Source organism: Octopus sinensis, linkage group LG20 (genome assembly GCF_006345805.1).
Source record: "Octopus sinensis linkage group LG20, ASM634580v1, whole genome shotgun sequence".
NCBI classification, from domain to species: domain Eukaryota; kingdom Metazoa; phylum Mollusca; class Cephalopoda; order Octopoda; family Octopodidae; genus Octopus; species Octopus sinensis.
The window spans coordinates 12,169,901-12,194,022 of NC_043016.1; the positions used below are offsets into that span (position 1 = coordinate 12,169,901).

Here is a 24,122-nt window from a genome sequence, read left to right on the forward strand (position 1 = left end):
GTCAGCGTGGTTCACCGTGCGACTCTTAAGTGAGCGGAGTTAGAGAAGAGAGTCGCCGCGCGACGACGTTGCCAGCAGCATGGACTTCCCCAGCTCGGTGCGTGATTTTTTTTTTTTCTTTTAATTCATAATGCTTCAATCATCATCGTTTTTATGGAACTTTGTTCGACTGCTGATCAATTGCTTTCCTTTAAATTTATTATTTTCTTCTTTTGCTTTTTTTTCATATGGTTCGATACGTAAATATGTTTCTTTAGGATTGAAACCCTAACTTTCGCCCATTAATTATTATTATTATTCCTGTTTTGTCCCTTTATGTAATCATGCGTGTCAGCCCTTGTGGCCAATAAAAAAGAATTGATTATTATTATTATTATTTTACACGATTTTTTCACAAACGGACAAAACCCTTTGCAACCTTTCGTCCTGTTTTGTCCCTTTATGTTTTCTAATCATGTGTGTCAGCCCTTGTGGCCAATAAAAAAGAATTAATTATTATTATTATACGATAGGCTTCAAGGGACTGAAATTTGTAGAGAGGAGAGGTTTGTAAAGTAAATAAAACTGACGCTGCTGGTACTTAACTGGTATTTATTTTGCTTTGCGGTATTTCGTCTGCCGTTATGTTCTGAGTTCAAATTCCGCCGAGGTCGACTTTGCCTTTCATCCTTTCGGGGTCGATTAAATAAGTACCAGTTACGCACTGGGGTCGATGTAATCGACTTAATACCTATGTCTGTCCTTGTTTGTCCCCTCTGTGTCTAGCCCCTTGTGGGTAATAAAGAAATAGGTAGTTATTTTGATGACCCCGAAAGGATGAAAGACAAAGTCGACCTCGGCGACATTTGAACTCTGAATGTAAAGCGGAATGATGATAATAATAATAATATTGAAGATGATTTCAAATTTTGGCACAAGGCCAGCAATTGTCCCCTCTCTGTAAAACTTTTATGGCGAATAAAAAAACAGGTACTCAATTTCTCGACCCCGAAAGGATGAAAGGCAAAGCCAACCTCAGCGGCATTTGAACCCAGAACGTAAAGACGAACGAATAATAATGATTTCTGTTATAGGCAGAAGACCTGAAATTTGGTAGGAGGGGACTAGTCGATCACATAGCCACCACCACCATCCCTAGTGCCTTACTGGTACTCAATTTATCGACCCCGAAAGAATGAAAGGAAAGGTCGACCTCGGCGGAAGTTGAACTAAGAACGTAGCGGCAGGCGAAATAATAATAACAATAATCTGAATCAAGTACAAGCTACAACTAAAAAAATTGGTGTGCTCGCACACATCTACAAATTTTTGAAATAATTGTACCTGTTTTTTTTAATCTACACCTTCTGAAAGGTATTTTGCAGAAAATTTCATTTTCTCATAACTTTTAGAAGAAAGTGTATTTTTATACCCTTCCTTCTAAAAGTTGTGAGGAAGTGGGGGACACACTTATTGCAAGTTGCCTTGCGTTTTACGTAGGTAAATTTTAAAATTTATTTTATTATTGTTAAAATTAGACTAAAAGAAAATTCAGAAATTAGTAAATTTAACAGGTTCTTCTCTTTTATTCCAACTTCTTCCACTTCGGAAACGATTCGTGTTTCTTTTAGCAATTTGGAAAAACAAATGAAACTTTATCCACCTTTATGAGTGAAGCAGACTAGGGTAATAGAACAACGCAATTAACTTATTCTTTATAAGTACTTTTGAAAAACTAACAGTTTTTCGCTTAATTTTGGAATTTTATATCCGTTTTATTATCAGTCGTTTATGTACAAATTCTTAAAACTAATAATAAAGTTAGCAATGTTTCGTTTGTGCCATAAATAAAGTTTTGTTTCGTGAAGTGTGGTTACTGAATATAGACTTGGCAAGATAAACAAAATTTTGGAAGTTCCAACTTGGATAACTCACTATATTTTCTTCCTTGATTTCTGGAAAGAAAACTCGTAAATTCTGTCCTCATAGTATGCGCACACTATCACTTTCTAAGCGCATGATTAGTACACATATGGTCACTCTCACTTCATTTTTCACTCCCTTTAGCAAAGAAAATTGAATTACACTCAAGAATCTATATATTCTTGAAATTTAGAAATGTCGATTTTTGCCAATTTTTTTGCAGGTTCGTATTCCCTGTAGCCGAAAGGGAGAGGTTTGTGTCGAAAAAAACAACTTTTTAAGGGTGGTTTTTGTGGACGGTGGACTGGTATTTATTTTCGATGGTTTGTTTTCCTTGTAGCTCTTTCATGTCACTATTTAAATTATTTTCTTCATCGTTTATATTTGAATATGAATTGTCAGTTGTTTCTTTTTCTTTTTTCTTTCTTTTTTTACTTTTAATATTATTATCAGGCAGATACATAATTGTCAAGAAGCCTCAGACAAATACTTTGCGTTATCAAGTTACTACCCTTTATACTTTGAGTTCAAATCTCGCCTGATTTTCCTTTTATTTAACCGTGGTCGATAAAATAAAATATCAGTGAAATATTAAGTTATTTAATCGTCTATAATCTCCCTCAAGATCTATGGGCGACGCTAAGAAGCAGTTTATTTTTCAAAGTTTTGGAAGTTTACTTGAAATGCAACAACTTCTAGACTTGTAATGTTGCTTATGAAGATGCATCATTCGTTACTTTGGCGCTACCACCTGCCAGAAATCAAGGGAAAAAGTCATTTTTTGAAAATTTTAGCTGTTAAGTTTGCATTCCAGTTACATGGTCTCGGGTTCAGTCCCACAGCGTGGCACCTTCTACTGTAGAAGACGGGCTTGATTTTTTTTCTGTTTGGTTTCATTTTCCGAAATTTTAAAATTAAGTGAAATTTTTCAAATTTGGAATATTGATGTAATTTTTCACGTTGAATCTGATGTTATTCATTTGTTCTTGAAAAATTTTAGAAAAGAGTTACTGAAGTTTAAAGTCTGATAATTTTTGTCTAAGAAATCAGGATTTGGAAGCTAGCATTTTATGCACAATGACACCATTACGACGACAAAACATTTGATGATTGAAGTTATAATAACTTAAGTCATATAATGCTAAAATTACCCCTCCCCCCAAAATGGTTAAATTACTAAAAAGCAGGTACTTCTTGGTTATCTCACCTCCATTCAAAAATTTAGTTATCTCCCCCTGTAGTGTAGGATACAGCTTAGTCACCTGTATATAATCAAGTTATTTGGGAAAGCACCGTCCCCAATGACTGGTGTAGCAGTATCATAGTCAGCTGCTGCAAGGGTAAAGGTGATGCCTTATGTAGAAACAACTACAGAGGTATCAAACTGCTGAACCAGGTCATGAAAGTTACTGAGAGGGTTATAGCACAACTGATAAGAAATAGAATTAAACTAGATGAGATGCAGTTTGGTTTTGTACTTGGGAAGAGTACCATAGATACTATCTTCCTAGTGAGACAGCTGCAGGAAAAGTACTTGGCCAAAAGTAAGCCATTGTACTTAGCCTTCATCGACCTGGAGAAAGCTTTTGACAGAGTTCCCTGCTCTGTTACATGGTGGTCTCTAAGGAAGTTAGGAGTAGAGGAGTGGCTTGTTAGAGCTCTGCTGTCAGTAAGGTGAGAGTCGGCCATGAATACAGTGATGAATTCAGCATTCAGGTAGGGGTTCACCAGGACTCAGTTCTCAGCCCACTCTTATTCATCATAGTCCTCCAGGCCACAACAGATGAATTCAAAACTGGATGCCCATGGGAACTGCTATATGCTGATGACCTTGCTCTTATTGCAGAATCTTTAGCAGAACTGGAGAAGAAATTCCAGATATGGAATCAAAGGACCTTAAAGTTAACCTAGCAAAGGTCAAAGTTGTTGTTAGTAAGAAAGAAGATAAAACTCTCGTTCTGTCAGGGCCATTTACCTGACAGAACGAGAGTTTTATCTTCTTTCTTACTAACAACAACTTTGACCTTTGCTAGGTTAACTTTAAGGTCCTTTGATTCCATATCTGGAATTTCTTCTCCAGTTACCTGACAGGTTCAATAAGTTGGAAGAAATTCCATTCACTTTACCTAGTGTAAATTATGGACACATAAGAGAATGAATGGAATCACAGGTAGATTAACAGATAAAGTAGTCTTTGTGTGCAGGAACAATAAGCACTGAGAACCCACAGGACTTAGATTCTCTCAAATGCCCAGGAGGCTCTCTTGAGAATGTAGATAGTTTCTGTTACCTAGGTGACCAAATTAGCATTGGAGGAGGATGCTCTGAAAGTATTGTTTCTAGAATAAGAATAGGGTGGAGGAAATTCAGATAGCTATATTATGGTGGGAGGTTTCAGGTATACCTAAACAAGTGTGTCCCCTCCTGACTTCATTTCCTCATAACTTTCAGAAAAATAGATTTTCCCTTAATGGAATTTATTACAGATGCCTTTCAAAGGTGTTGATTCTGATTATATTGTAATTTAATGTGGCAACAAGAAGGACTCTCTCTCAGAGTGAAAGGAAGACTGTATGATGCTTGTGTGTGAATGGCTATACTCCATGGTAGTAAGACATGGGCTCTGAATGCAGAAGACGTGTAGACTGAAGAGAAATGAAGGAAGTATGCTCCATTGGATGTGCAACATCAGAGCACATGTATGACAAAGTGCAAATCTATTGAGAGAAAAGTTGAGTATAAGAGGAATCAAATGCAGCATGCAAGAGAGAAGACTGCACTGGTTTGGACATGTGATGCGTATGAATGTGGGCAGGTGCATAAAGAAGTGCCGATCACTGAAAGTGGATGGTACCTGCAGAAGAGGGAGATCCAGAAAGATGTGGGATGAAGTGGTATGAACCAATTTCAGGATGATGGGCCTTATGGAGGAAATGATAATAGACCCCACTTCTTTGACAGTATCCTGCCACTTATATTATGACCATCAAACCTCAAGGGTATTCCCTGGCACTTGCCACCATCTCTCTCTCTCTCTCTGTCTTTACTTGACCATTCCATCTATATTCTGATCCCTGTCCATTGTGAGTATGCCCTGGCAGTTTGCCACCATCTATATCTCTCTCTCTTGCCTTTACTTGACCATTCCATTTATATTCTGATCCCTGTCCATTGTGAGTATTCCCTGGCACTTGCCACCATCTATATATCTCTCTCTTGCCTTTACTTGACCATTCCATTTATATTCTGATCCCTGTCCATTGTGAGTATTCCCTGGCACTTGCCACCATCTCTCTCTCTCTCTCTGTCTTTACTTGACCATTCCATTTATATTCTGATCCCTGTCCATTGTGAGTATTCCCTGGCACTTGCCACCATCTATATATCTCTCTCTTGCCTTTACTTGACCATTCCATTTATATTCTGATCCCTGTCCATTGTGAGTATTCCCTGGCACTTGCCACCATCTCTCTCTCTCTCTCTTGCCTTTACTTGACCATTCCATTTATATTCTGATCCCTGTCCATTGTGAGTATTCCCTGGCACTTGCCACCATCTCTCTCTCTCTCTCTTGCCTTTACTTGACATTCCATTTATATTCTGATCCCTGTCCATTGTGAGTATTCCCTGGCACTTGCCACCATCTCTCTCTCTCTCTCTTGCCTTTACTTGACATTCCATTTATATTCTGATCCCTGTCCATTGTGAGTATTCCCTGGCACTTGCCACCATCTCTCTCTCTCTCTCTTGCCTTTACTTGACCATTCCATTTATATTCTGATCCTGTCCATTGTGAGTATTCCCTGGCACTTGCCACCATCTCTCTCTCTCTCTCTCTTGCCTTTACTTGACCATTCCATTTATATTCTGATCCCTGTCCATTGTGAGTATTCCCTGGCACTTGCCACCATCTCTCTCTCTCTCTCTTGCCTTTACTTGACCATTCCATTTATATTCTGATCCTGTCCATTGTGAGTATTCCCTGGCACTTGCCACCATCTCTCTCTCTCTCTCTCTTGCCTTTACTTGACCATTCCATTTATATTCTGATCCCTGTCCATTGTGAGTATTCCCTGGCACTTGCCACCATCTCTCTCTCTCTCTCTTGCCTTTACTTGACCATTCCATTTATATTCTGATCCCTGTCCATTGTGAGTATTCCCTGGCACTTGCCACCATCTCTCTCTCTCTCTCTTGCCTTTACTTGACCATTCCATTTATATTCTGATCCCTGTCCATTGTGAGTATTCCCTGGCACTTGCCACCATCTCTCTCTCTCTCTCTTGCCTTTACTTGACCATTCCATTTATATTCTGATCCCTGTCCATTGTGAGTATTCCCTGGCACTTGCCACCATCTATATCCTGCTGTCTCCCACTTTCTCTCTCTCCTTCACAGCAGTACATCTGTTTCTGTTTTCATTCCTGATCTCTCTCTCTCTCTCTCTCTCTCTCTCTCCCTCCAGCCAAGTAAAGCATGTACCTCCTCTACAGCTAGATGCCTGTTTCTGTCTCTCTGTCTCACTATATAATCTTTCATCACCTCCACCACTGCATCTTCCCCTCTCAAAAGAATTTTGTCTTGCAGGTTACTAGGTGACCCTGTCAGTGCAGGTGCCACTTAAAAGCATGTAGTCCACACTGTAAAGTGGTTGGCATTTGGAAAGGCATCCAGCTGTAAAAACTATGCCAAAACTGACCTCACCTGTGCTTGTACCATGTAAAAAGCACTAAGTTCACTCTACTGAGTGGTTGGTGTTAGGAAGGGCATCCACCTGTAAAAATCCTGCCAAAACAGTCACAGAAGTCTGGTGCAGGCTTCTTTCTGGCTGGCTCCTGTCAAACTCTCCAACCCATGCCAGCATGGAAAGCAGATGTTAAACAATGATGATGATGATAATTGTGGTAGCACAATTTAGGTATTCTAAATAAATGTTAAAAATTATGTTATGCAATATTGAAATACCTTTTAATAATTTTTATTGTAAGGAAAATGGGATTTACAATAAATGCCAATGTGTGCCTTATGAATACATTTGAGCACTGTACAGACCAGGCCGAAGGCTGGGAAGCCTGCTAGTATGTACTTAAAATGAAAAAATAATCTTTTATTTCCTCATGTAAAAATGTTTCTTAGCTTTCCTTCCACCCAGCATTCATGAAATATGCTTCCCCGGTCATCACACACTTTTTTTTAAACATCTTTGTAGAAGCAGTAATGAAGACTGACCATTGTAGATCTTCCAAAGACTGATGTGTTCAATACTATTGGTATTCAGTTTAAGTAATTGAATATTTACACCTGTATTGTGGTGGGAGGTTTCAGGTATACCTAAACAGGTGTGTCCCCTCCTGACTTCATTTCCTCATAACTTTCAGAAAAATAGATTTTCCCTTAATGGAATTTATTACAGATGCCTTTCAAAGCTGTAGATTTTTTTTTATATAGGAATTTAATGTGAAAATTTTGTTCAGGAGTTTAGGTAATTTACATGGATCAGTTTTGTTTTCTTATAACTTTTTTAGAAACTATCTATTAATAAAATTTTCTACAAATACCTCTCAGGTGGTATAGGTTAGGATTATATCAGAATTTAATGTGGAGAAAAAAGATTGGTAGGCCCTCAAACATACACACCAGTACACATCATCATTTAATGCCTGCTTTCTATGCTAACATGAGCTGGATGGTTTGATAGGAACTGGCAGACTACAACTAATATCTCACTCTGTCATCTGATATTCAGTAAATGAAGGTGAATATTGATTGTAGTCTGTCATCACAAATTTTTTATGAAAAAGACATTTTTTGGATGAGGGAAAAATGTACATTGAAATTTGAATTGTGAGAAGCACCAGCGAGTTATTCCAATTTTGTGTGTTTTGGGACAAAGGTTAGAATATTTCTGTCAAAATTCACTGTCTTTGTTTCAATTAATTTTTAAAACAAATTCTTTTATTCTTTTACTTGTTTCAGTCATTTGACTGCAGCCATGCTGGAGCACCGCCTTTGGTCGAACAAAATGATCCCAAGACTTATTCTGTCGGTCTCTTTTGCCGAGCCGCTAAGTTATGGGTACATAAACACACCAACATCTCCCTCTCTCCTATACTCCATTCTTGACCCCTCTCTTGTCTGCTATCATTCTCAGTGCCCTTTTATATCTACCTGCAAGCCCTGCTTACTATAGCCCCATGTGTACCTCTATATCCCCCTCCCTGCTGCTCCTACACTTTGCACATCTTTCTGCTACTTTCTACTCTATTCCCCTTCTTGAACCATTCCTATTTCCGTCATCTTACCCCTCTCCATTCCATTCATTTCCATCCCCAATTCTAACCGTCTCTTGCTCCCCTTATACACTCTTATGAAACTTCAGAAGTGCAAAATTTTTTTCCATTACCTAACTTGGAATGAGATATTGATGGGTGTTTTTGTTCTTTTTTTGTTTAATAAAAAATTTTTGTAGAGTAAAATTTTCATTGTAACTTTTTTTAAAATTTTGTTTTCAGACCGAGTATGCAGTTCAGATGTCTTGTAAGAGTTGTGTAAATGCTGTTAAAAAGACTTTGGAAGGAGTTGATGGTAATATCTTAAATTTATTTAACCATTTAGCATATCAGGCCAAAATAGTCTCCCTGTTTTATGTTCAAACTGATTAGATCCAGTCTCTCACACCTACCCTACAATGCCATTCGGAAAATGAACAGTTATATCATTGAAGTTGCAAAGTTACAAGATAATGCATGATTAATTCAAAACAATGTAAATAAACAGACTTGGCTATACAGGTGCAGACATGGCTGTGTGGTAAGAAGCTTGCTTCCCAACCACATGGTTCTAGGTTCAGTCCCTCTGCGTGGCACCTTGGGTAAGTGCCTTCTACTATAGCCTCAGGCTGACCAAAGCCTTGTGAGTGGATTTGGTAGATGGAAACTGGAAGAAACCTGTTGCATATAAATATATTGGCGATATGAACTTCTAGAGAGGACCCACCCATGTCAGCGAAACTGAGTTCTGGAAGCACTGTATGTCCCATCCACACTTAACGAGAAAACGTCTCACACACTCCACCTCGACAAACCAAACTACATCTCTGCATCTCTTTTCTTCCTCACATTTCCACTTCATGCAATATGCTTACCTCCAATTTCCCAATCCTGTCTTCTTAGGCCTCTGTCACTGTATCATTGCTATCTGCTAGCCCCCAACCTGTTTGTTCCACCCACATGTCCTGACTCACTGTATTATTGTGATTTGCTAACCCCTGACCTGTGTGCTCCACCCACACGTAACAAGAAAAATTTTCACTCACCCTACCCCAACAAACCAATCTACATCTCCACATCTCTTCTCTTTCTCACATTTCCTCCATTATACATTACGCCTAGCTCTTACTCCCCAGTCCTGTCCTCAAGGGCCCGTTCCTCTGTATCATTGCTATCCAATGGACCCCAACTATATATACCCAGGTTTTCACCACTCACTCCCCCACCTCTGTACTCTTTAATCGAACTTCCTTTGCAATATTTTACCACTTATATTATGGTGTTCAAACCTCAAGGGTACGCCCTGGTACTTTCCACCATCTATATCTCTCTCTTCCTTTGCTCAACCATCCCATTTATACTCTGATCTCCATCCCTTATGAGTATGCCTGGCATTTTGCCACCATCTCTATCCTGCTCTCTCCCACTCTCTCTTTCCTTCTCCTGCACTTCCCTCAGGCTGGGTAACTATGTAGTTCCTTTGCAGTGGCACACCTGTTTCCATCTTCATTCCTGATCTCTCTCTCGCTCTCTCTCCCTATCTCTCTCCCTCCCTCCGAGCAACCATGTACTTCCTCTACAGCAAAACATTTGTTTCTGTCTCACCATAACCTTTCATCATCCAACACAAGATCACCTCCTCCAATGCCCCTTCCCCTCTTGAAAGTTTTTTGTTTTTTGTTTCTTGTCTTGCAAAAACTTGGTGATCCTGTTAGTGCAGGTGTCACTTCAAAGCACCCAGCATGCACTGTAAAATGGTTGGTGTTTGGAAGGGCATCCTGTTGTAAAAACCTTGCCAAAACTGACCTTGCCTTTGCTTGTGCTACATAAAAAGCACTAAGTCCACTCTGCTGAGTGGTTGGTGTTAGGAAATGCATTCAGCTGTAAAAATCCTGCCAAAACAGTCACAGAAGTCTGGTACAGGCTTCTGCTTGGATGGCTCTTGTCAAACCATTCCACCCATGCTAGCATGGATGGCAGACATTAAACGATAATGATGATGATAACACATATATATGTATATATTTGTGTATGTCTGTGTTTGTCTCCTGCCCAATCGCTTGACAACCAATGCTGGTATGTTTATGTCCCCGTAAATTAGTGGTTATGCAAAAAAGAATAATGGAATAAGTACTAGGGTTACAAAGAATACGTCTTGGGGTCAATTTCTTTGACTAACACCCCTTAAGGTGTTGCTCCAGCATGGCTGCAGTCTGAAACAAATAAAAGAATGGCTGAAACAAGTAAAAGAATAAAAGAATTACCTTTCATAGAGTAATCTGAATGCTAAAGAGTTAAAACCTCATGTCATAGTTTTCATAATTCCACTGTAGTTTAGGATCATATTGAAGAATTCTAATATGGCAAAATAAAATTAGACTGTTGTTGTTTAGCCCCAGTTTTGCTCTGATTGAGCAGAAAAATGTTTTACCAAAGGTTCTTCAGTTTTGACTATCTCATCTTACTTTTCAACTACAATGTTCCATAATCCACATTTCTCCAAGATGGTAAGGTGGAATTTGAGGTTTGATTCAGCTAAATTTTTTACTAGCTTAACCCTTTAGCATTTAAACTGGCCACATCCAGTCTTCTAGTTTTATGCTCAAACCAGCCCTATTAGGCCACTCACACCTACTCTACAATGTCTTTCTACAAATAAGCAATCACATTATATAAATCTTGAAGTTACAAGATAATACATGTTTTATTCAAAACAATGTGAATAAAATAAGCATTTCATTTGACAGAATAATCTGAATGGTTAAGTAACATTCCAGTGTCTCCTATGTTAAGATGTTGAGTCCGAATATACTTAGAAATTGAACTAATTTCTTCCGTTGTTCCATGTATTTATTCTTCATTTTAATTTTCATTAATTTTCCTAAGGCATCAGCTCTTTTGATATAAACCTGGAAGAACAGCGTGTTGTGGTTAAATCTGTTCTACTGAGTTCTCAAATTAAAGAACTGCTTGAAAAATCTGGTAAAAAAGTAGCATTACAGGGCTATGGATCAGAACTTACTGGTAAATATACATCTATTTTCTGGCTTTTCTTTGACTTTTCTGAACTAGTTCTTATTTCTTTAAGCGCCTCTTAATCAGTCTTCAAGTAAATTTTTTTTTTGTTCATCAATAATAATTAGAAGCAATGTTTCTAACCATTTATTTTCAATTCTCTCATATCCAATTTATTTTTACTTCAAATAATATTTAGTAAAGGATTTTAAAACATATCTTTAATACATTAATGTCACATATACTACCAGTGATTCATTGCAAACTCCACACAGCCTCCATATGTACCACCAGGGCTACATTTTCATAATTTGAGAAAATATTTTCTGTATCTTTAACCTGGTTTCAAGGATATTTAAAATAATATGAGTGCTAAATATTAAAGTTTAATTATTAAATATTGTGATAATGCCAAAAAATTACATTTCCTTGTAATCAAACTATATGCAGTGTGACTAGAAATACGTGGCATCACCAATAAGTTCTGATAACAAACTGTGGAAGTTAACATGTTAAAATCCTTTTGTGACAATATTTCTAATAAAATATGATATACTGTCCTTGTTTCAGTTTTGAAAATAATCAGTATTTCAATAAGATAACAACCTTTGTCATCAAGCAGGTGTTTAGAACATATTTTAATACAGATGTTCTCACAGATGTTAAAGAAGTGGGGTAGTCTGAAGGTGTGTTGGTGTGTTGTTTCCACCAATACTCCTACTTCTGTTTTTATCATACTAAATTGACTGTTGGTTGACCCATTTCTACACAATTTCAAAATATTTCATTCTTTTTTTTTTTTCTATAAACATAATATGCTCTCAGTTAAACATATGACATTTATTTTATAAACAACATCCAAGTTTATGCTTAAAATGTTTTGTTTCTCTTCATTAATGTCACCCAGTGTTAGCTTTAGTGAATCACACACACACTCTCTCTCTCATCACACATACACTCTCATCATGCACACACACTCTCTCTCATCATGCACACACACTCTCTCTCATCATGCACACACAATCTCTCTCATTACACCCACACACTCTTATCACACACTCATCATGCACACACACACACACACTCTCTCTCATTACACCCACACACTCTTATCACACACTCATCATGCACACACTCATCATGCACACACACTCTCTCATCATGCACACACACACACACACTCTCTCATTACACCCACACACTCTTATCACACACTCATCATGCACACACACACACACACTCTCTCATTACACCCACACACTCTTATCACACACTCATCATGCACACACACTCTCTCAATACGCACATACACTCTAGTGCATACACTCATCACACACACACATCCTCTCTCACACACACACTCTCTCTCGCACACACAGACACTTTCGTACACATTCTCATGCGTAAAAAGCAGATGCATTAGAAAACGAGCACCAATCAGTGTTATGCTACGCTGCACCCTGTTCACGCATCAAGTGGTTGGTAATAAGAAAAGCACCCAGCTAGTCAAACCATTCACCCCAAAATGAAGGCATTTAGTTGGAAGAGCTGGAGGTTCTGTAAGCTACAGTAAAAGCTGTCCAATGAGGAGAGTAGTAACTCTCTAATAAAACTGATACAGAGTACAGGAGGCTTTTTGGGTTTGTTGCAGATTTCTCTAGTGGTGCTGGCAATGAAAAAAATTGCCAAACTATAGCTGATGATTGGTAAGGCATCAAGCCCTTAAACCATATTCTGGCAGAAACATTAGCGTGCCGGGCGAAATGCTTAGCGGTATTTCGTCTGTCGTTACTTTCTGAGTTCAAATTCCGCCGAGGTCGACTTTGCCTTTCATCCTTTCGGGTAGATAAATAAAGTACCAGTTTTGCACTGGGGTCGATGTAATCGACTTAATCCCTTTGTCTGTCCTTGTTTGTCCCCTCTATGTTTAACGCCTTGTGAGTAGTAAAGAAATACATATTCTTAAGAAACATGGCATGCTAAATAACAATGGTTTGGTGAGGTTTTATTCCTGTTACTATAAGTGCTAGATGATCAAGTGTCCAGTGGTAACATAAATCACTCACAGAAAAATAGGCATGAAATGTCCATGATGATGATGATGATGATACAACAGTTTTACAGTATTATTTTCATGATGAAATTGATAAACTCTTAGATGTGTTTTACCATGCTTGGAGACTTGGCATTGTGGGATGGAGCTGGTGATAGGAAAGACATCTGGGTAGAAAATGTCTACCTTAACTCATGTAAGCATGAAGTGTGAATGTTACAATGATGATAATGATAATCATGAAGTTCTTACCTTCTTTAACAATTCAATAAAATTTTAACATGTTGGGATGAATACTAATTCATGTAAATATCTTATACAAGCTATGTCTTGAATGGAATAATATAATAAAACAAGGCAGTGAGCTGGCAGGAACGTTAGCACGCCGGGCAAAATGCTTAGCAGTATTTCGTCTTCCATTACGTTCTGAGTTCAAATTCCACCGAGGTTGACTTTACCATTCATCCTTTTGGGGTTGATAAATTAAGTACCAGTTATGCACTGGGGTCGATGTAATCGACTTAATCCATTTGTCTGTCCTTGTTTGTCCCCTCTGTATTTAGTCCCTTGTGGGTAGTAAAGAAATAGGTATTTCATCTGTCTTTATGTTCTGAGTTCAAATTGCACCAAGGTCAACTTTGCCTTTCATCCTTTTGGGGTCGATAAATTAAGTACCAGTTGCGTACTGGGGTCAATCTAATTAACTGGGCTCTTCCCCAAAAATTTTGGGCCTTGTGCCTAGAGTAGGAAAGAATATAGTAAAACAAGAATAACAAACCAATATGTATAATTAGCTTTCATTTAAAATTACTGGGTTGGGTGGATGTATGTTTTTATATACCATTGATGCAGGTGTGGCTGCATGGTTAAGAAGCTTGCATGGCACCTTGGGCAAGTGTCTTCTATTGTAACTTTGGGCTGACAAAAACCTTGGGAGTGGCTGCAGACATTAAATGATGATGGCAAGATAATATTATTTATTTAGTGTCTATTCTGCAAACTCATTATTTATAATATAAAACTGCATTTGTCTTTTGTTGTTTTGAATGAGCTGGTTTCACATTTACCAAATTTAAGAAGCTTCTTTGATATTAACGCAGGGAAAAATTTGGGTGCTGCTGTAGCTGCAATTGATATGGGTAAAAGTATGGTTCAAGGAGTTATTAGATTGGTACAGGCTTCACCAAAAACGTGTGTCATCGAAGGAACACTTGATGGCTTAAAACCTGGAGTGCACCGACTGAGCATACATGAATATGGTGATATCTCAAATGGTTGTAATAGGTGAGTGTTATTGGGATTAAAACATCCCATAAACTAACGATTCTGTTTTTTACAAATACTTTTAAATTAGAATATATTCTAGTGAATTAATAGGGCCAGCTAGTAGATTTAAGAGCAATATTTTCAGATTTCTTAACCATTTAGAAATGAAGTCTCCTGGTGTTTTCTGGGGTTTTTTTGCTACTGAATATGGAGCCATTTTTATGAAATACAAAAAAGTGTAAGTAGTTCATGAGACACAGGCTTGGCTGTGTGGTTTAGAAGCTTGTTTCCCAGCCAAGTGATCTCGGGTTCAGTCCTAGCCCAGGTCAACCAAAGAGCTTTGTGAGTGGATTTGGTAGACAGAAAATGAAACAAGCCTATTGTATAAGTATGTGTTTGTGTGAGTAATTTTGGAGGTACGTAACATAATGGTTAGGGTATTCAGCTCATGGTTGTAAGGTCAGGAACTTGTTTTATGGTGGCACATTGTGTCTTTGAGTAAGACAGTTTATTTCACGTTGCTCCAGTCCAATCAGCTAGCAAAAACAAGTAGAACCTGTATTTCAAAGGGACAGCCTTGTCATACTCTGAGTCTTCCTAAGGATTACATTAAGGGTATACATGTCTGTGGAGTACTCAGCCACTTGCACATCAATTTCACGAGCAGGCTATTCTGTTGATTGGATCAACAGGAGCGTTTGTTGTCACAACTGATGGGGTGCCAGGGGTATCTGGCTCATTATCATAAGGTCATGGGTTTGATATCCAGCAGTTCATTATGTCCTTGAGCAAGACACTTTATTTCACGTTGCCCCAGTCCACTCAGGTGGGTAAAAACAAGTTGTACCTGTAATTCAAAGGGTAAGCCATGTCACAATCTGTGTCTTGCTGAATCTCCCCGAGAACTACGTTAAGGGTACACGTGTCTGTGGAGTGCTCGGCCACTTGCACATTGATTTCACAAGCAAGCTGTTCCGTTGATCGGATCAACTGGAACATGTATTATTGCAATTGACAAAGTGCCAGAGTGTGGTGAGTAATTTCATGTTTCTCTGCATGTTTTTCACTCACTGGTTTATAAACAATGGCTTCACTAACAATGTCATTTACTTTTAGTCCACCTCAAAAGCATGTTCCAGCTTCTTGACATCTTTTGATTATGTTCCACAAATCTTTATAAACAAAACACACATTTTGTTGTCGTATGTCGTCTGTTCTTCATGTGAACATGTCCAAGCTGGTCGTTCTTCATTAGACTTGAAAATGTGTTGCTTCACTTGGAAACCAGTGGGAATTGTTGACAGGAAACATATCCAGTCACATTCTGGAGTTTAATCTAAATGTATAAAGTTAGTCAAATTTGGTACAAAAGATCTTTGTTGAAGAATTTTTTTCTTGCTTTACATAACGGTGTGATAGAATACACAAACAAAATGTTATTCAAAGTTAAAATCCTTACAGAGTATTAAAGGAATTGATGTATTTTCTAATTTCACATTTAAAAACACAAAATTATTTTTTGTTATTTTAGTTGTGGAGATATTTATGGTCTAAAGCAAAAGTTTGATAAAGATGTAAGTTTTATTGAATAATTTTCTTTATTCTTTCATGAATGAAAAGTATTCTACACAATAAAAGTATGGTTGAATGTTGTGTACTTCTGTAAGTTTTAGTAGACAGTCTCATTTACCAAAGAATGCAACCTTCCTGTTTCTGCCAACTCACAACCTATTACTTTCCATTCCAACATCTCAAGAATTATGGAGTCATTAACGACCACCATAAATATATCTTTTCTTTTGCATTTATTGTCACCTAGTAACCATCGTTACCGTTTCCATGCAAACAGATCCACTAAAAGCCCTTTCCTACAATCCATATTAGTTGTCTCTCAAAGTTAAAAACTTCAGTAGAAGCAATATTGTTGCTCTTAACTTGCATAAATCTTCCAATCTTTGGTCTGCCATGAAAGCTTCTTGGAAAATTTCTTTTCTCGTGAATTCTGTCTCTGATCTCTTGAACCTGAAGTTTCCTGTCAGACTAATCCTTCTTAGTATCTACAGACTGTGTCTAACCCATGACCTATCAACCTTGGTCGGCCTTAAGATTACATCTTCCTCATGCTGTACTTGCTGTATCAATCCATGCCTGCTGTTCTGGCCACACATACACACTCATACACATATGATATCACTTCCATAGATTGGCCGAGTCGTTAGAACATTAAACAAAATACAATATTTATTCTGGCGCCTTAATGTGGCAAGCTGGCAGAATTGCTAGCATACCAAGCTTAGTGGCATTTTGTCTGTTTTTACATTCTGAGTTCAAATTCTGACATGGTTGACTTTAGCTTTCATCCTTGTGGGGTCAATAAAATAAGTACCAGTTGATTACTGAGGTCAATGCAATTTGGGGGGAGGGGACTAGTCGATTACACTGACCCCAGTGCTTGACTGGTACTTATTTTATCAACCCGAAATTGTTGGCCTTGTGCCAAAATTTGAAACCAGTATTTATTCTCGCACCTTGCGTTCTAGGTTCAAGTCTGGTTGAGCTCCACTTTACCTTTCATTCCCCCAGGGTCAATAAAGCACTAGTTTAGGGTGGCAAACTCACAGAAGTATTTATGTTAGGCAGGTGGCTTTCTGGTACTTGTTTAAACTGTTTGTATTCTGAGTTCATATCATGTAGCTTTTGTGAGTAGTAGATTTTATTTTGTAATGGTTCATGGCTTAGTGCTTAGGGTACTTGGCTCATGATTGCAAGGCCACGAGTTCAATTCTCTGCAGTATGTTGTGTCCTTGAGCAAGACACTTTATTTCACCTTGCTCCAGTCCATTCAGCTGGCAAAAATGAGCAATCCTATGATGGCAAAAGGCCAGCTGTGTCACATTCTGTGTCGTGCTGAATCTTCCTGTGAAAAACGTTAAGAGTACACATGTCTGTGGAGTACTCAGCCATTTGCACATTGATTTCACAAGCAGGTTGTTCTGTTGATTGGATCATTTGGATCCCTCACCATCATAACCAACAGAGTGCCAGACTTAATCTACCACCATATTTAACACCACTGCCACCTGGCACCTAGTTTATCATTACATTACTGTAAGCATGGCTCAGTGGTTAGAGCGTCGAGCTTACAATCGTGAGGTTGTGAGCTCGAATCCCGGACCGGGCTGCGTGTTGTGTTCTTAAGCAAGGCACTTTATTTCACGTTGCTCCAGTTCACTCAGCTGTAGAAATGAGTTGCGACGTCACAGGTGCCAAGCTGTATCGGCCCCTTTGCCTTTCCCTTGGACAACATCGGTGACGTGGAGAGGGGAGGCCGGTATGCATGGGCGACTGCTGGTCTTCCATAAACAACCTTGCCCGGGCTTGTGTCTGGGAGGGTAACTTTCTAGGTGCAATCCCATGGTCATTCATGACCGAAGGGGGTCTTTACCCTTACTATAATAAAAGTGTAGGTAGAATTCAAAAGCAAAATTTTGGTTCATTAAGAAAAGTCTCCTCCAAGGAAGCAGTCTTGATGGTAATAAGGATGTTTGAAGCCCAATAAACAGTTTTTCTACACACATAAAATTCAAATATCAGTTTGTTTTAGCAGTTGTTCCTATTTAGTTTATTAAATAAATAAATGTTTTATAAATTTTGTAGTTGCAGCGCTATACATTCTGAGTTCAAATTCCACTCTGAGGACAGCTTTGCTTTTCGTCCTTTCTGGGTTGATAAAATAAGTACCAGTCAAGCACTGGGGTCAGTGTAATCGACTAGTCCCCTCCCCCCAAATTGCAGGTTTTGTGCCTATATTAGAAAGGATAAATTTTCTAGTTGCAGGCGTGACTGTATGGTTAAGAGGTTCACCTCCCAATCACATAGTTTTGGGTTCAATCCCACTGTGTGGCACCTTGAGCAAGTGCCCTCTATTATAACCCCAGTCTGACCATAGCCTTGTGTGTACATTTTCTAGATGGAAACTAAAAGAAGCCTATCATATGAGTGAGTGTGTGTTTGTGTCTCCTTATCTTGAGATTGTATGATTGTTATAAAAGAACCTTACTGTCATACAAGCAATGTAATTCATTTCCAATACTCTGGCATGAACATGTCTGGCCATGGAGAAATATTACCTTACATGGAAACAGGTGAGGGTTGGCGACAGGAAGGGCATCTGATTATAGAAAATCTGTCTCAGGAAACTCTATCTGATCCATGCAAAAATGGAATAGTGGACATAAATGGTGATGATGATGATGATGATGTTGATGGTGATGTCTAAAATTCTAGTGTTTTTAAAATGTATTACCATTAAATGTGTTAATTATCCATTCATTCACTCAGAATTCACACTGATGTATTTTATTTGTTATAGGCTCCTGGCAATCTTGATGTTATAAAAGCTGGAGAGACTGGAAGAAGTGACTTCAGGCTGGTCAAAGATAATCTTATCATTTCAGAGATTATTGGTCGTTCCATGGTAATTCATGAAGGAAACGATATATCATTTACAGGCAATCCAAGTGATAGGTAAATACTTTATTTAGAACTTTAAAATATACATCTTCTGAAGTTTAATCATATTTAATGAATCAGATCTGTTGCATTCGTGTACTTTGTCAGTGTTCATCCTTCACATCTTAGGAAAGAGTGTTGACCTGATTGCTCAACTTGCTAGAAAAATAGCCAAACCTCCCTCAGATCCAACCCTACAGTTGTAAAATACAGGGTACAAAGAATTATGTGGGATAAAACATGCTGTCTGAAGGCCTCAAAGCCTAAACCAATCATATGATTTAGGATTTTAGGGTTTGTTCCCACTGCAAGACCCTGAAGGATGAAGTTTTTTACTATGATCATGGGCTGACCGAGACTTTGTGAATGAATTGGTAAGAAACTGTAAGAAGCTTGTCATTAAACAGATTCCAAAGAAGCAAGTGTTGATGCATGTCAGCAAAACTTTTATGTAGTAAAATTGATAAAAAGAGTACAATGAACTTGCCATGAGGAGTGGAATAATCCAAAGTTTCAGACGGATTCCTTCTGGGTGACAAGTTGAAAGGAGAGAAATTAACGAGAGACACAGTAGAGTTTTACATCCTCTACTGTTAATTGCACGTAGAATATTGGGTTTAAAAGAACCTTGGATACAAAAAAGTTGAAGGGCAGCCTTCAACCTTTTTTCCCATCTGAAGGTTTTTAAGCCAATATCCTACATGTTGTTATTTATAGCTTTATCTATTTCGAATTCCATCATAAAAAAATAATTTACTTTATATTTCTCAAAGTTTCTAAAATCATACAATATGTGTTGTGTGCACAGACAGATATTTATAATTTACACAGAATTTTATTGTGGTTCATTAACTGCAGTACTCTTACAATAGAGATCAGAAGTTTTGGTTATGGTAAACCAAAAAGAAACCACTCTTAACATAGTTCTCAGGGAGATTCAGCTGGACACAGAATGTGACAAGGCCAGTCCCTTTGAATTACAGGTACAACTTGTTTTTACCCACCTGAGTGGACTGGAGCAACGTGAAATAAAGTGTCTTGCTCAAGGACATAATGAACTGCTGGATATCAAACCCATGACCTTATGATAATGAGCCAGATACCCCTGGCACCCCATCAGTTGTGACAACAAACGCTCCAGTTGATCCAATCAACAGAATAGCCTGCTCGTGAAATTGATGTGCAAGTGACTGAGTACTCCACAGACATGTATACCCTTAATATGTCCTTTAACTAAAGGACATAAGCAAGTCTATGATCAAAAGCATTCCGGCTGTAACCATCTTACTTTTTCAGTCGAGCAGTGTGTTCAAGATTCTATACATCTAGGGGTCCTTTTTAAATTTTTCCAAGCTTGTACTGTGTAATATAAGACAAATTTGGTTATTTCTAACAATTCAAAGGACCTAGAGTGAAGGTGAGGAACCTTTTTTACTACCAGGAATAAACTAAAAATGCGTGTAGGGACTGGGTATATGTATGAGAAAAATGATAAATTTGTAATTTTACAAATTCAACGGTGTATAACTGTATATTAGTTTAGGAATTTTTAGAGATGAATCAACAAGTTTTTTCAAATTTAACTCTTTAGAATTTAAACTGTTCATGTTCAGCCTAAGCCAGATCAAGCCTCTCATTCTTACCTTTACAATGACATTCTAAAAATAAACAATTACATCATTGAAATCTCAAAGCTGTGAGATAATGCATTCTAAATTCCAAATAATCATCATCATCATCATCATTTAACGTCCGTTTTCCGCGCTAGCATGGGTTGGACGGTTCAACCGGGGTCTGGGAAGCCAGGAGGCTGCACCAGGCACCAGTCTGATCTGGCAGTGTTTCTACAGCTGGATGCCCTTCCTAACGCCAACCACTCGGTGAGTGTAGTGGGTGCTTTTTACGTGCCACCGACACAGGTGCCAGGGGGGTCTGGCATCGGCCACAATCAGTTGGTGCTTTTAACGTGCCACCGGCACGGAAGCCAGCCAAGGCGGCGCTGGCATCGGCCAATGTGGATAAATAAACATTATATTTGATAGAAAAATCTGAATGTCAAAGGGTTAAAATGGTCATATCTAGCCAAAATATTCTACCTTGTTTTATGTTCAGGGTAGCCAGATCCAGCCTCTTGCTCTGGTCATATCTAGCCACAATATTCTCCTTGTTTTATGGTAAAAACTGGCCAGATCTGGCTCCTCACACCTACCTTACAATGTCATTCTAAAGCTAGACAATCACACCATTGAAATCTCAAAGCTATGAGACAATGCATGATTAATTCAGAAAATTGTGAATAAATGAATATTTGACTGAACAATCTGAATGTTGTGAAGGGTTAAGATACAGATGAGGAGTACCATACCTCTGACAGAGCTTTCTTACAATCTGCTTAACTTTCTCATCTTTTCCATGACTATACTTCTAAGAAGCAAACTACCTGTTGTATGTGCTTCCATTGAATTTTGATGCAGTGAAGCTAATTCTAGGGCTTTTGTAGACTATCTGTAACTTTACTTATTCTTATATATTATGTCAATGTTGACCAACTGAAATTTTACATCATGTGTGTTGTAATGAGATTCAATTTAAATACAAACACCTCTGTCCAGTTAGTATTGAAGGGATTAAAATAGATGCAGGAGTGGCTGTGTGGTAAGTAGCTTGCTTACCAACCACATGGTTCTGGCTTCAGTACCACTGTGTGGCATCTTGGGCAAGTGTCTTCTACTACAGCTTCGGGCCGACCAAAGCCTTGTGAGTGGATTTGGTAGACAGAAACTGAAAGAAGACTGTCATATATATATATATATATATATATATATATATATGTCTAAATAGATAGGTTTATGAGACAGAATCACCCTCAAGCAACGCAATCATCATTGAGTGACATTATCCACCATATGTACATATAGGACTAAATATTAAAATTATCAAAATTAACACCTATAATTCTTATTCCAAATTATTAAAATTAATACCTTCAATTTTTATTACAAATCATATACTTTACATTATCTAGACTACGCGCGTTTCATGACAACATATTCCTCAATATTGCTGAAATAGAATGTCTCTATACATTACCATATTAAAATGGTTATATTGCCAATCTTCAGGTCTATCTTAGATGAACTTATTTTGCTATTTACATCGTATATTAAGACATGACACACTAAAATTATATAACTAGAAGTTGTTGGAATAAAAGTAGGAAAAAGAAATGTTAGTAAAATGAAATGTTAACTTATCTGTATGGTAATTTTCTCTCCATGAATTAAACATGGCTACCATCAGTTGTATAATCCAACATTGAGAGCTACTTTGTAGGGGAGAAGAGTTTTAGTTGAACAAATCAATCCCAGTATATCTTTTATCTTTTACTTGTTACACTCAATGGACTGTGGCCATGCTGGGGCACAGCTGTGAAAGGGTTTGGTCAGAGAGATTGACTCCAGTACTTATGTCTTTCTTGTTTGTTTTTTTCTCACGTTTGGTACTTTTTCTACCAGTTTCTTCTGTCAAACTGCTATCTTATGGGGATGTAAATGAACCAACACTGGTTGTCAAGTGGTGTTTGGTGGGGTACAAACACAAAGACACACACGCACAGGCTTCTTTCAGTTTCCATCTACCAAATTCACTCACAAGGTATTGGTTGGCAGTAGATGACACCTACCCAAGGTGCTGTACAGTGGGATTGAACCTGAAACCATGTGGTTGCAAAGTGAGCTTCACAATTCCACACCACATCTTCATTAGTCATAGGAACAAGCACTTGACACTTATTTAACGACTGCTTTGGTGATTGATTATTTTATAAGCTCTACAACTGAAATCTTAATAATTTTCTATGGAATTTAAATATTCTTTTTCAGAGTTGGTTGTGGCGTCATTGCTCGATCTGCTGGACTATTTCAGAATGTCAAAAAGATTTGTGCTTGTGATGGAGTTAATGTTTGGAATGAGAAAGTGAAACCAGGCAACACTGCTGAGAATGAATTGCCGAATGCTAAAATTTAGAAAAATATATTGCAACGGTTTGGGTTTTGTTGAAATTAATTTTTCTACAGAACTATTAAAAGTTCAATGTCAGTTGAATTTTGAAAATATATATTATAACCATTCATGAGTTTTTTTTCTTCTTTACTTATGAGCCCAGTATTACAGAAATCCATTAATTAGCATTAATGAAAAAAAAAATCAACAAATTGCCATTAAAGATTGTGAATAATTTAATTTTAAACAAATCAGTCGATTATGTTTAAAAATGTTGATTTAAGCTAAACACTGGGTTTTCATTATTTTTTTCCCTCTGCCTTGATTTCTTGAAAAATTTTGTAATATTTGATGTATTATAGCTATTTCATTTTTATTTTATTATTATTATTATTTTTTAAATTTTTGTCTTTGCTTTCATTAGAAGAAAATTTGATTTTTTTTAACATTCCAGAAATTTCTTCTGACTTTTGAAATAAATATATTTTTTCAAAGATTAAAGCTTTATTGTGATAAATCTAATTTCTATGGAATAAAATTGTTATAGTCATGGATTTCTTACTTGTAGTTTATACTGGAGTAAAAGATTGTGACAGATTGTTTTCTTAAGAATTTTATGTCATTATGGATATCATCATCATTTAACCCCTTGACGCCGGTATTACCTGAAGCATGCGAGACACTGCTCCAGTTTTTTCTTATCTAATGAGGCTACACAAACACACAAGTGCCAACAAGATAGCGTCTATTTACGTTCACCATTACAATAACAAAGTGTCGTACATATACGTCTACTGGTTTTTAAAAAATCAAACTCTGTGAAGCTATTTATCATAATATGATATGCACAAGTTATTCTGCTCAAGTTAAAAAAATAACTTGCATTGTACAACTCAAAACATGGTATTATCCATGTAAAGTATCCGCATGTCATTGGTCTACTGCTAGTCTCATGACTTGAACGTAACCGAAAATAGCTAAGATAATGCACGGGATGGCGAGCGTGCGCACCTAATGAGATAAAGTACACAATAGCGAACGTAAACATACTTTAGTCACTAAAAAGTCCGTGATAGATGTAGGGTAGAGGTAGACCCAGGAAG

The 24,122-nt window shown here is 37.7% G+C and overlaps 1 protein-coding gene across 1 annotated transcript; it reads left to right on the forward strand.

Annotated features, from left to right (window-relative positions):
* Positions 1-7: 7 nt before the first annotated feature.
* On the forward strand, positions 8-23,212 carry LOC115222677 (copper chaperone for superoxide dismutase). The gene is made up of 7 exons (XM_036511588.1): positions 8-97; positions 8,415-8,487; positions 11,058-11,195; positions 14,340-14,523; positions 16,037-16,079; positions 18,878-19,032; positions 22,899-23,212. Exons 1-7 carry the CDS (start codon positions 80-82, stop codon positions 23,041-23,043), a joined length of 756 nt encoding a protein of 251 aa, XP_036367481.1. The 5' UTR covers positions 8-79; the 3' UTR covers positions 23,044-23,212.
* The last annotated feature ends 910 nt before the right edge of the window (positions 23,213-24,122 follow it).

Bases quoted from the DNA above. Each gene is read 5' to 3' on its own strand.
- LOC115222677 (XM_036511588.1), top strand. The intron at 8,488-11,057 runs GTAATATCTTAA...AATTTTCCTAAG, and splicing joins GACTTTGGAAGGAGTTGATG to GCATCAGCTCTTTTGATATA. The intron at 11,196-14,339 runs GTAAATATACAT...ATATTAACGCAG, and splicing joins CTATGGATCAGAACTTACTG to GGAAAAATTTGGGTGCTGCT.